Source organism: Pelophylax lessonae (assembly GCF_965119305.1).
Source record: "Pelophylax lessonae genome assembly, contig: HAP1_SCAFFOLD_874, whole genome shotgun sequence".
NCBI classification, from domain to species: Eukaryota; Metazoa; Chordata; class Amphibia; order Anura; family Ranidae; genus Pelophylax; species Pelophylax lessonae.
Window position 1 is genome coordinate 7,629 of NW_028119482.1, and position 13,305 is coordinate 20,933.

Here is a 13,305-nt window from a genome sequence, read left to right on the forward strand (position 1 = left end):
TTGTGAATGTTATATAGCAGAAAGTGAAAAATACTGTTTTTTTTTTTCAAAATTGTCGCTCGTTTTTTCTTTATAGCACATGTCAAAAAATCGCACAGGTGATCAAATACCACCAAAAGACAAAAGAAAGCTCTGTTTGTGGGACAAAAAGGGCATCAATTTTATTTGGGTACAGCGTCCCACAACCGCGCAGTTGTCAGTTAAAGTATTGCAGCGCGGAATCAAAAAAAGTGGCCTGGTCATTAAGGGGCCAAATCCTTCTGGTCCAGAAGTGGTTATATATGCATTCGCGGACGAGGCACTTTATAATTTTTTTTTTTTTTTACATGGTCCCTTTTAAAAAAAAAAAAATGTTTGGATCACTTTTATTGCTGTCAGAAGGAATGAAAACATCCCTTGTGACAGTAATAGACAGTGACAGGTACTCTTTATGTAGGGTTCTGGGTCCTCAAAGACCCCAAACCCCTCCTCTGCACTTAAAAGTATTCAAAACACCAAGTTTGGCTGTTTTGAATGCTGTAACTTTTTTTTAAATCTGGGGACTTTAAGGCTCCAGTAACCGAAAGTCATGTCATGACATCGCGCCCCGGTTTCTACATGGGAGACCCGATCAGAGCCCAATCTGGCTTTGTTTGGCTCTTTGGCCAGCCAGTGGACATGCCAGCTGGTAGCTCGCTTCCCCCGGTGGGACTGGAGAGTTGGGCAAGCTGTGTCCCCACCCATTCCCTTTAATAACAACCAAGCGGCTACTCAGCCACATCGGTTATTATTGCAGGAAAGCTAACCGCCGGCTCCAAAGAACGGTACTGGGGTGAACCCTGTAGCTGCAGGCATAACCCCGGTACAACCCCTTGAAACCAAGGCTTCATATTTGCAATCCCTCGGCGTGGACAGAGCCGTCTTTAAGCCGTAAATCGGCAGCAGGACCAATCCCGGGCGGCGGGGGATGGCCGGGTGCACAGAAGAGCAGGACGGTGCGGTGCTCGGTGAGCTGAGACAGAGGGGAGGAGCGTCAAAGTCCTCTTCTCCCTCCTCCCCTCCCTCCTTGTGTATGACAGCAGCCTGCAGGGGGCCCGCACAGGTCCTCTGTCAAGTTTAGACATACCGTAGCTTGCCTTAGCCGGAGCTGTGGGCGGAGCTGGGGGGGCGGTCCTAGGTACGGATAAGTTTATTGCTTGTCACTTGTCCACACTGGATACAGCTAGCACGAGGGTGTATAGGCAGGAGGGGCGACATATAGGAGAACCGATCTCCTCCATTCTCCTCCTAGCTCCTGCAGGGCTTTCAGTGGCTGCAGGGGCGGACTAAATTTCTACCATATGCTGCCCCACCGAACCTCCTATCCAGCTTGGCACTAGCTGTATTCACGATGTTGACAAGTAGTCATCTGTTCCTAGGACCGCCTCCTAGCTCCGCCCCCGGACTCCGGCTTCAACTCCCGCTTCTTCCCTGCCGCTGGTCAGGTAGGAGTAATGCTCCCTGCCCTGAGGCTGCTCAAGTAGATACACACACAATCTCTGCCACAGCAGAGTATCAGGAAATACACTGCCCAGCAAGTATAGTGTTCCAGGTGTCCAACTGACTGTCACTCTGCTCCCCCGCCCCATACTGTCCCCCTCCCCCATACTGTCCTCCATTGTCCCCCTCCCTTCATGCTGCCCCCCCATACTGTCCCCCTATACTGCTCTCCGCTGCCCCCCTCCCAGCCACCCCCCTCAACACCACCGCTAGTGGAGAGGGGGGGGCAGTTAATGCACATGACAGCATTTAATCCAGGCACTGCAGCCTGGAATGGTCAGGATTTACTAACTGGATTAAATGCTGTCATGTGCATTACTCCCACCCCCCCCTGGGAGTGGAGTGGGGGGTAATGCACACGACAGCAGCCTGGAAGGGGCACGCAGGTCTCTGCATTGAAAGGGGGTACGCTGGTCTCTGCATTGAAAGGGGGCACACTGCTCTGCATTGAAAGGGGGCATGCTGGTCTCTGCATTGAAAGGGGGCACGCTGGTCATTCTGCATTGAAAGGGGGCACGCTGGTCACAATGCATTGAAAGGGGGCACGCTGGTCACAATGCATTGAAAGGGAGCACGCTGGTCTCTCTGCATTGAAAGGGGGCACGCTGGTCTCTCTGAATTGAAAGGGGGCACGTTGGTCTCTCTGCGTTGAAAGGGGGCACGCTGGTCTCTCTGAATTGAAAGGGGGCACGTTGGTCTCTCTGTGTTGAAAGGGGGCACGCTGGTCTCTCTGCGTTGAAAGGGGTGCTCACTATACCTTAATTACTGAAGGCCCCTTTCACACTTTTGTGACCTCAAAGTCATGCAATTTTTTTACAGCGTTTTTTGCCGCAAAGCAATGCCTATTACATTTTTCTGTGCCCCCCCCCCCCCCAAAAAAAAAATTTGAGCACCAGCCGCCACTGCCAGGCTGTGTCCAGAAGGATTTATTTATTAGAGAGCACGCTGCATGACTCTGGGCCACCACCAGACCAGACAATGCTTGATGGGCCTACTTTAGGCCTGATTCACATGTATGCAGGTTGGGGGCCCACATTTTCAAAGGCACAGCATCCTATTCATTTGAATGAGCTGCTTTCCCGCAGAAAAAAAAGGTGCATGCAGCATTTTAAAATTTCAGTGGCATCATGCACCATGCGACTTACCTGCAGTTCCTTCACCGGCAAGTTTGCTGTATTTGTAGGTATGTGGGCCATGCATTTAAAAACACAATGCATTTGCGTTAACTGTGTCATGCAAACGCACTGTGTTTTTAAATGCATGGCCCACATACCTAAAAACGCAGAAAGCTTGCCAGTGCAGGAACTTCAAGTAAGTCGCATGGTGCAAAAGCAGGATGGATTTCAAGGCCACTGAAATTTTAAAATGCTGCATGCACCTATTTTCTATGTGAAATGCAGGTGTTGCACATATGCTGAAAGTATGGTCAATAATTCCAATGTGCGAAGGGATCGGACCGGGTGAAACCAGAATTATTTTTATTGAAAACGGTTCTGCAAATACAAGGACATGAGTGAGGAATGATTCTGAGGGACACAGCACTTCTATTCTGTTCCCCAGGAACGAAAGATCTAACTTTTAGTTCCTCTCATGCCTTGCTTGCAGTTGTGCTTTGTGCTGCCATCTACTGGTAAATTAATAGAAATGCCAGAAAACGGAAATGTGTTATTTTTATGGGGTACCTGACATCCCTTACACTCTCCCCCACAAAATTTGATGTCGTCCCCGACATATGCAGATTTAGTATTAGAACCATTCCATGCCCCATCTCACAATAGCCATTGGGAGCCAAGGTTAAGTAGTAATCCAATTACTGGAGGAACCATCCTCCCTGTGACATCTACTCCCAGTTATGTCACAGTTTCCCACCAGGTCCAGAGCGCTCATGTACCTGGTGAGATATTGTTGCATATAGCCAACCAGTGGCGGCTGGTGCTCAAAATTTTTGGGGGGGCGCAAACAGAAAAATGTAATAGGCATTGCTTTGCGGCAAAAAACGCTGTAAAAAATTGCGTGACTTTGAGGTCGCAAAAGTGTGAAAGGGGCCTTCAGTAATTAAGGTATAGTGTGCCCTCTTTCAATGCAGAGAGACCAGCGTGCCCCCTTTCAATGCAGAGACCAGCATACCCCCTTTCAATGCAGAGAGACCAGCATGCCCCCTTTCAATGCAGAGACCAGCGTACATGCCCCCTTCAATGCAGTGACCAGCATACATGCCCCCTTCAATGCAGTGACCAGCGTACATGCCCCCTTTCAATGCAGTGACCAGCGTACATGCCCCCTTCAATGCAGTTACCAGTGTACATGCCCCCTTCAATGCAGTTACCAGTGTACATGCCCCCTTCAACTTACGACTAAGCACTCCAATGTGTGAAACATGTCAACTGTAACCTATCCTGCCCTATTGTCCTATGTTTGAAGAATAAAGGACGTTTTATTGGATTACAACAGCGGGGAGCAACCAGTTTCTTCTCATTTCTATGTCACTGCAGTAGCGAGGCGGGGCCAGCACCTGTGAGTAATCCATTACATCAGGGATCCTCAAACTATGGCCCTCCAGCTGTTGCAGAACTACACATCCCATGAGGCATTGTAAAACTCTGACTTTCACAGACTGGACTAGGCATGATGGGAATTGTAGTTCCTGAACAACTGGAGGGCCATAGTTTGAAGACTCCTGCATTACATACTACACCTGAGCGGTATCCTGTTTTTTCTGTACTTCACATGCACAGTAAAATGTTTCCTTAACTATACCTTGCAACTGCCACTATAACTGCTTGTATACTGATGGGGCTGCCCAATCTGGCCAAAAACAAACATCACCATATGTCTACGGCTGTCCTACAGACTACACTGGCTGAAAGACCTAAGGAGAAAATAATAACAAATAATTGCTTAATAGCTAATGTTTCTTCTGGGGTAAGCAGAGGTCAGGAAATGTCAAATGACATATGAAGACAATCGGATCACGTTTTCCACATTTAGTGGTGCTCTGTTATTTATTGGCAGCTTACACTATAAAGAAGAATGAAGGAACAACAGCCTGAGGAAATGTTGTCAATGTATTACAGCAAACACAAAAATGGTTTGTCTGCATTCTCCATTTGCACCACTAGATGGCCTAAATACCAAAAACATAGACTAGTTTCCTTTTCTTTTTTTTTTCTACATACACAGAATAATCTTCAGTAATGTTTTAGAAATACAGTAAAACCTTGGATTGCGAGCATAATTCGTTCCGGAAGCATGCTTGTAATCCAAAGCACTCTTATATTAAAGCGAATTTCCCCATAAGAAATAATGGAAACTCAGATGATTCGTTCCACAACCATTTATTCATAAGTCCTTCAGTTTATAGTCCATATAAAAAGATTATAGCATTGCGATAGGTTACATAACCAATAAAATGTCCATCCACAAATAGCCGCTTCCACAAGGGGATTAGAAGCAAAATCCAGCAGGAGCTACAGAGTATCAAAGAGAAGAGAGGTGCCTCTAAGTGCAGCAATATGGTTCCATTTAATGAAGGTACAACATTTAGCAACTCACATGGTTGATAAATAAAACAGGCACATCTTTTTTTTTTTTCTTAAAAATCTAATAGTTTAGTTATTATAAGATACAGAGTCAGACTACACAGATTTGTAAACCGTAGTGTTCACATGTTTAACAATAGTGCATATAATAAAACCACACATTTTCATGTGTCAGCTATTAAAAAAAAATAAGTGATCCTTCAACTATTTTACAGGTTATAAGTAGAGATGTACCGAACTGTTCGCCGGCGGACAGTTCCCGGCGAACTTAGCATGTTCGCGTTCGCCGCTGCGGGCGAACATATGCGATGTTCGGTCCGCCCCTATAATACATCATTGAGGCAAACTTTGACCCTGAACTTCACAGTCAGCAGGCACATTTCCAGCCAATCAGCATACCTCCCTCCCACACCCTCTCACCTCCTATAAATAAGCAAGGGCAGCATCCATCTTAGATCATTCTGAAGCAGTGTGTTAGTGAGAGCAGGGAGAGTGTTGCTGCTGCTGCTGCTGTTAATAGCTAGGGACAGTTGTTAGTCAGTGTTCCTGGTCTTGCTAGTCAGTGTTCTTGGTCCACTACTGCTGTAAGGACAGCATCCTGACAGCACCCCAAAAAGCCCTTCTAAGGGCTGGTATTTGTGTAATTTATATATATATATATATATATATATATCTCTACCTAGTGTCCCCAAAAGCCCTTTTAAGGGCTGGTAATTGAGTATTTTTTTTTATTTATATATATAAATATATATATATATATATATATATATATATCTCTAGTGTCCCCAAAAGCCCTTTTTAGGGCTGGTAATTGAGTATATATATATATATATATATATATATCTATATCTATCTATTGTACACTGCAGTTGTCTGCCCGCTGTGTGTGAGAGGCCACAGACCCACCACAGACTGTACTGTGTGCACACCACACTCATTTCGGGTGGCACAGGCACAGTACCTTGCATTTTAAAATTTTTTTTTTTTTTCCTCTGTCATAATTGCAGTGAGTGCTGTGTCAGGTCCACAGAGTGCACTATACCCACTGCAGTGCACTGCCCACCACTGATATATATACGGTGGCACAGCATCTTGTTGCAAATTGAAAGAAAAAAAATATTTTTTATTATTGCAGTTGCCTGGGCTGCCAGTGACTGTCAGGTCCACAGAGTGTACTGTGCCCACTGTAGTGCCACTGCGTGCCCACCCACCACTGATATATATACGGTGGCACAGCAGCTTGCAAAGTAAAAATATATATATTTTTTTATAATTGCAGTTGCCTGGGTGCCAGTGACTGTCAGGTCCACAGAGTGTACTGTGCCCACTGCAGTGCCACTGCAGTCCCACCCACCACTGATATATATACGGTGGCAGGCATGACTTTTTTTGGATTAGTGTCTGGGGGGGGTCTAAAAAGCGTACCTGTGAAGTTTCAGCTCTGTAGCATGTCCAGAACCAGAAAAAAAAGATCATATAGGTGTAAAAGGGGTTCCCACCATCCCTGCTCTACTGAAAAAATGATCTTTTTTTCTGGTTCTGGACATGCTACAGAGCTGAAACTTCACAGGTACACTTTTTAGACCCCCTAGACACTAAATCACACAAAAAAAGTTCTTAAAAATTGTCATTTTTGATAGAGAGCCAATTATTGGAAAACTTAAAAAAAAAAAAAAACTTAAAAAAAAAAAAAAAATTATTTGGATTTATTGTCTGGGGGGTCTAAAAAGTGTACCTGTGAAGTTTCAGCTCTGTAGCATGTCCAGAACCAGAAAAAAAAATAGAATTAGGGCTAGGGTTAGGGCTAGGGATAGGGTCAGGGCTAAGGTTAGGGTTATTTTTAGTGCTTAGGGTTAGAGGGTTAGAGTTAGAGGGGTAGGGGTAGGGCTACTAACTCTAACCCCAAGTATCTCACCGTAACCCTAACCCTAGCCCCTAACACTAAACCTAACCCTAACCCTCTAAGCCTAGCCATAAAAATAACCCTAACCCTAACCCTAGCCCTAAGCCTAACCCTAGCCCTAACCCTAATTCATATTTTTTTCTGGTTCCGGACATGCTACAGAGCTGAAACTTCACAGGTACACTTTTTAGACCCCCCAGATGCTAAATCCAAAGAATTTTTTTTTTTTTTTTTTAAATTTTTCCAATAATTGGCTCTCTATCAAAAAATTACAATTTTTAAGAACTTTTTTTTGTGTGATTCAGTGTCTGGGGGTCTAAAAAGTGTACCTGTGAAGTTTCAGCTCTGCAGCATGTCCAGAACCAGAAAAAAAATTAGAATTAGGGCTAGGGTTAGGGTTAGGGCTAGGGTTAGGGTTATTTTTAGTGCTTAGGGTTAGACGGTTAGGGTTAGAGGCGTAGGGGTAGGGTTACTAACTCTAACCCTAAGTATCTCACCGTAACCCTAACCCTTGCCCCTAACACTAAACCTAACCCTAACCCTTAAAGCCCAGTTCCTGTCCCATTTTGGTCGGTTCTGGTCTGTTTGCGGTTGTTTGCGGTGCGTTAAACGGGTCTGTCACTGTGAAGCGGGCATAACCCTTACACTACCTGATCGATACAACATCATACCTGATCGTATACACACACTGGATGTTTTAAAGCACGTTATTCCAAACAATTTAGGAATGTTAGGTGATTTATGCCCTTTATGGAATAAAACCCGACTCTGCGTCAACTACGTAATTTTCCATGGGAGTTTTGCCATGGATCCCCCTCCGGCATGCCACAGTCCAGGTGTTTGTCCCCTTGAAACAACTTTTCCATTACTATTGTGGCCAGAAAGAGTCCCTGTGGGTTTTAAAATTCGCCTGCCTATTAAAGTCTATGGCGGTTCGCAATGTTCGCCGGTTCGCGAACATTCGCCGATGTTCGCGAACGGCGAATTTTATGTTCGCGACATCACTAGTTATAAGCAAATTAAGAGCCAACCACCATTTGTAGGTTTGTGAAGAGTGCATTTGTGCAGGAGGGGGCGCAATTAAACCAAAAAAAAAAAAAACACCATTACACCAAACAAACACATGAAAAGGTGTGAGAAAGTCATAGTACATTTATACCACCTGTGCGAGTGCAAAAAAGTGTAAAATCATGTGCATGCAATCAAAACTTCAACAGTGAAATATGGGATATTGATGGTATGGCTTTTAATAGAGATTCCCAGTGGTCAACCCAGACCTCAGGCAAAAAAAAACACTGGTTTGCTTTTAAAGACCAGTCTCCCAGTACCATATCATGTTCTTTTCCCCTGCCATGAGTAACTAAAATACCCGATAGTTTGATTCCTTATTATGGGGGCCAGTGCCATCACATAGGAGCAGGAGACAAATGTGCAAGCTCTGACTTGGGATTATACCCAACAGCTAAGCAGAGACTGGTCCTTTACTTGGACATTTAAGTTGAACTGTGCTTGTCCATGGAGGGCAACCTAGGAGAGGAACCATGAAAATGTAATTCTGCAGTCTACACTTGACAGGTTAGTGCACGATTGCAGGTTCTCTGAAATCTAAAAATATTCAAGGACATTTACAGTAGAGGCAACTAGACCCGATTAGATCAGGTTCCCACAATAAATATTGACCATAGTGATGGGGGGGGGGGGGCTCAAAAACAAGGAGGTACACACCAATCAGAAACATAGACATGATCAGGAGCAATCTTCTGTGCTTAATCAGTGAGCTTTTGTGAAGGTTTATGTGTCAGATAGGTGATGAGAAAGCTAGATGATCAGGAGCCAACTGGGGTTAATCTACCAGAACTGGAGAGTGCAATATCTGGTGCAGCCCTGCATAGAAGCCAATCAGATTCCAGTTTTTTTTTGTTAAAGCTTAATTGAACAGCCTGAAGTTAGAAGCCAATTGGCTACCATGCACAGCTGCACCAAAGTTTGCACTAGCTCTAGCAAAATCAATCCCAGTGTGCCTAGTGGAGTAGGTGATTGACAATAGCTGACTGATCGTAGCTGTGACTTGGTAAATTTGTAGATCTAAATTCTGGCTATGGGCTACAGTTAGGTCCCCTATACCTTTAGATTAACGGGACATATTACTGATGTACATAGCCGAGTCCTAAAAAAATGCAAGACACTTTTTTCTTCTACTAATCCATGGCGTAGAAGATACTGGTTCCGCTCTCTCTTCGGATAGTGTGGATACATCCATGAGCATCAAATCCTCAAAGCTGCAGAATTCTTCATTTGATGTGCTCCAGTTTTTTTCAGGCTCACACGTTTTTTCCTTGTTGGATTCGTGGAAATCGTAACTGTCCCAGAAGATACTAGGTGTAGGCAAGGCCGGTGCTTCCACTAGGCAAACTAGGCAGCCGCCTAGGGCGCATTGCCACCTAGGGGCGCAGCCAGGAGTCGGCAATCTCTCTCCATCATGAATGATTATTGTGAGCTGAGGGGAGAGGTGGCGGTAGGGGAGGTAGAAGGGGCAGAGAAAGATGCCAGGTGTCTTGGGCAGTGGTGGAACTATCAGGCCCTGGCTTTCCACTACTGTTGGAGGGGCCCCAAGAGGCAGGAATGGAGCCCACCAGAGTGCTGCCTGCATGATGATCCTCTTCAGCTGTAGCTGAACGGCCTTTACCCCAGGCAGGAAGTGACTCTCTGCACTGAGCTGGTGCCTGGGTGTTACATGGAGCATCCCTGGTGTGAATGGGAATCGGGGTCACCAGGTGTGCCATGGGGAATCAGAGTCACCAGGTGTGACTTGGAGGATAGGGGTCACCGGGTGTGCCATGAGGAATTGGGGTCCCTGGGTGTGCCATAGGGGATTGGGGTCCCCAAGTGTGACACGGAGGAACATCGGGGTCCCCAGGTGTGACATGGAGGAACATCAGGGTCCCCAACTGTGACATGGAAAAACATCAGGGTCTGACATAGAGGAACATTGGGGTCACTGAGCATGACAGCATGACATGGAGGAACACGGGGGTCCCTGGGTGTGACATGGAGGAACATCAGGGTCAGTGGGTATGACAGCATGACATGGAGGAATATTGGAGTCCAAGGGTGTGACATGGAAAAACATCAAAGTCCCTGGGTGTAACACGGAGGGACTTCAGGGTCCCCGGGTGTGACATGGAGGAACATGGGGGGTCACTGGGTATGAAAGCATAACATGGAGGAACCATCAGATCAGGGTCACTGGGTATGACACAGAGGAGTATTTAACCCCTTCCCTTTTTTTTTTTTTTTTTGGGGGGGGGGGGGCGCAAGTAGCTGGTCTTGCCTAGGGCGTAAAATAGTCTAGCACCGGCCCTGGGTGTAGGAGTAGCATCTATTCCATCTACATAGCTCAGTAAATCATGCAAGGAGGAGATTTCTGTATCACCATCGTCCAAGGTTTGTATGGTTTCGTTTCCAAGCACACAACTCCTTTTCTTGTTTGATTCGTGGAGATCATAACTGTCCCAGAGGATACTAGGTGTAATATCTATTTCTTGTACACAATTCAGTAAGCCATACAAGATTTCTGTATCACAATCCTGTATGACAACATGTGAAATTAAATCTGCAGGAACCAAGAAATAGAAGATCTGTTGTGTAGCCTGTGGCTCAGTATTACTCGCTGGTTCTTCCTCTGCAGCCATGCATGGCAAGGAGCTCCCATCTAAAGCTGGCAATGTGGCTAAGCTTTCTGTTAAATCGGTGTATGTGATTTCAGGACATTGTGAGTGTGCACCTTGTAGTGAAGAAGTGTAGAAGTGATCAAAGTTTTCTATATCCCAATAATAGCTTTGACTTGGTGTAACAAAAGAGGGAGAGTTCAGACAAGCAAAGAGTTCAACCGCTGTGTTCAACAAAACACACTTTAAGAGCTTGTTTGAGGACAAACGCTTGCCAAGTGTGTTTATCATTTTCCTTAAACGGTCCATGATTTCCTTCAATGTTCTGACTCTATATCTGCTAAAAAAACAGGCACATCTAAGCAGGGCCGTTTGAAGGAATTTGGGGGCCCCAAGCAAAATGGACATGGAGGCCCCCCGACCCCCCGCACACACGCAAAGTCTACAGGAACCACAGCATAGCCATACAGTTTAAGTATCTATCTATCTATCTATCTATCTATCTATCTATCTATCTATCTATCTATCTATCTATCTATCTATCTATCTATATATATATATATATATATATATATATGAGATAGATAGATAGATAGATAGATAGATAGATAGATAGATAGATAGATAGATAGATAGATAGATAGATAGATAGATAGATATAATAAGGAAAGGAGAGAGAGAGAGAGAGGAGGGGGACAGATAAACAAAAAGAGACATAGGAAGACTAAGATTAGAAGGGAGATAGAAAAAAAAAGAAAGACGTTTTCAGACCTGTCAGCACTCGGCAGATGTAGAAGCAGAGGGTCCTAGCAGCTACTCACCCTGATGCTATCTGCTCCTCACTCATCCACACCTGCTGCAGGAATTTTAATTGCATTTAGAGCCCTGCTATAGGAGCTGTCAGTCTGCACTGTCCATGGGCTGGTCCATACACCATGCTCTGCATAAAGTCTAGCTGGTAGGCCAGGGATCTCTCTGGTGTCTGCAGATCTTATCAGACTTTTTACAAACCTGTTGAGGCAGAGAGGGGCCCCCTTGAGGGAGATCCCGATAACAGTGTCATTGCACTTTACTGCATTGACGATCAAAGGGGCGCTCACAGTCTTACACAGTGTCGTTGCATTTATTCTTAACCAGTCGTTGTCTTGGGGCCCCAGGCCAGCTCGGGGCCCCAAGCAATTGCTTGGTTTGCCTGCCTTGTAGCAACGGGCCTGCATCTAAGTATGCAGGCATCCGAGATAAAGCTGTCCACATAGACTATTTTCTGCACTGCCGGCTGCCAGTCTGTAATCCTGACTGGGAAGACCACCCTGCAGTAAAGCGATCTGAAAGCGAGGAGCAGCATTGAAGGGATGACGTAGATGGCGGTGCGGAGGATGGTCTATGTGGACAGCTTTAGCCTGGATGCCTGCATCCTTAGATGTGCCTGTTCCAATCATCAACCATGTGAGTTGCTAAATGTTGTACCTTCATTAAATTTAACCATATTGCTACACTTAGAGGCGCCTCTCTTCTCTTTTATACTCAGCTGTGACTTGAGGCTATTTGTATATCAAGACATTGCTTGTATATCAAGTCAAAATTTATTTGAAAATTTTGCTTGTCTTGCAAAGCGCTCTTAAACCAAGTTACTCTCAAACCAAGGTTTTACTGTATTCATGAAAATGCATTTTATTTACAGGACAAGTCTGGTCTAAATAACAATAAGATTGTTTGAAAAACATCTTCTAAAATCATTAAATACAATCACAGACATCCCAAGCTGCAAAAACTCATTTCAGGGAGGTGCCCCCCCCTCCACGCACGCCGCCCCCCCCACGCACGCCACCACCACCGCACCCCCCCCCCCTTCCCAATTTAACACAACCAGAGAATAATGAAATAAAATGTAATTAGTATACCTGGTCACTGGTGTTGGTCCTGGCCTGGTCACTGGTACTGGTCACTGGTGCTGGCCTGGTCACTGGTAATGGTCACTGGTGCTGGTAGTGGTCACTGGTGCTGGTAATGGTCACTGGTAGTGGTCACTGGTGCTGGTAGTGGTCACTGGTGCTGGCCTGGTCACTGGTGCTGGTGCTGGTCACTGGTGCTGGTCACTGGTAATGGTCACTGGTGCTGGTAATGGTCACTGGTGCTGGTCACTGATGCTGGTAATGGTCACTGGTGCTGGTAGTGGTCACTGGTGCTGGTAGTGGTCACTGGTAGTGGTTACTGGTTACTGGTGCTGGTAATGGTCACTGGTAATTGTCACTGGTACTGGCCTGGTCACTGGTGCTGGTAATGGTCACTGGTACTGGTCACTGGTGCTGGTAATGGTCACTGGTAATTGTCACTGGTACTGGCCTGGTCACTGGTGCTGGTGCTGGTCACTGGTACTGGCCTGGTCACTGGTGCTGGTACTGGTCACTGGTGCTGGCCTGGTCACTGGTGCTGGTAATGGTCCTGGTCACTGGTGCTGGTAATGGTCACTGGTACCTGGTGCTGGCCTCTGGTGCTGGTCTGGTCACTGCTGCTGCTCTCTGGTGCGTACTGGCCTCTGGGTTAGGTGAGTTGGTCACTGTGTTGTGGCCGATCCCGCACGCGCCACAATGCCTCCTGGAGTGGACGAATGCGGCTGAAGTAGAGAGCAAAGCCATTGCTTCCTCTCTGCCGCTCCTCCCACAGGCGGAGTGCATGT

General features: G+C 45.9%; 1 protein-coding gene across 1 annotated transcript; it reads right to left on the reverse strand.

Moving 5' to 3' along the window:
- Positions 1 to 9,127: 9,127 nt before the first annotated feature.
- Positions 9,128 to 10,937, reverse strand: LOC309544082 (uncharacterized protein; the record flags this gene model as incomplete). The annotated part of the gene is made up of 2 exons (XM_082276467.1): positions 9,128 to 9,335; positions 10,327 to 10,937. The coding sequence occupies 2 exons, from the start codon at positions 10,935 to 10,937 to the stop codon at positions 9,128 to 9,130; spliced, it is 819 nt and encodes a 272-aa protein (XP_082132593.1).
- Positions 10,938 to 13,305: the final 2,368 nt, after the last annotated feature.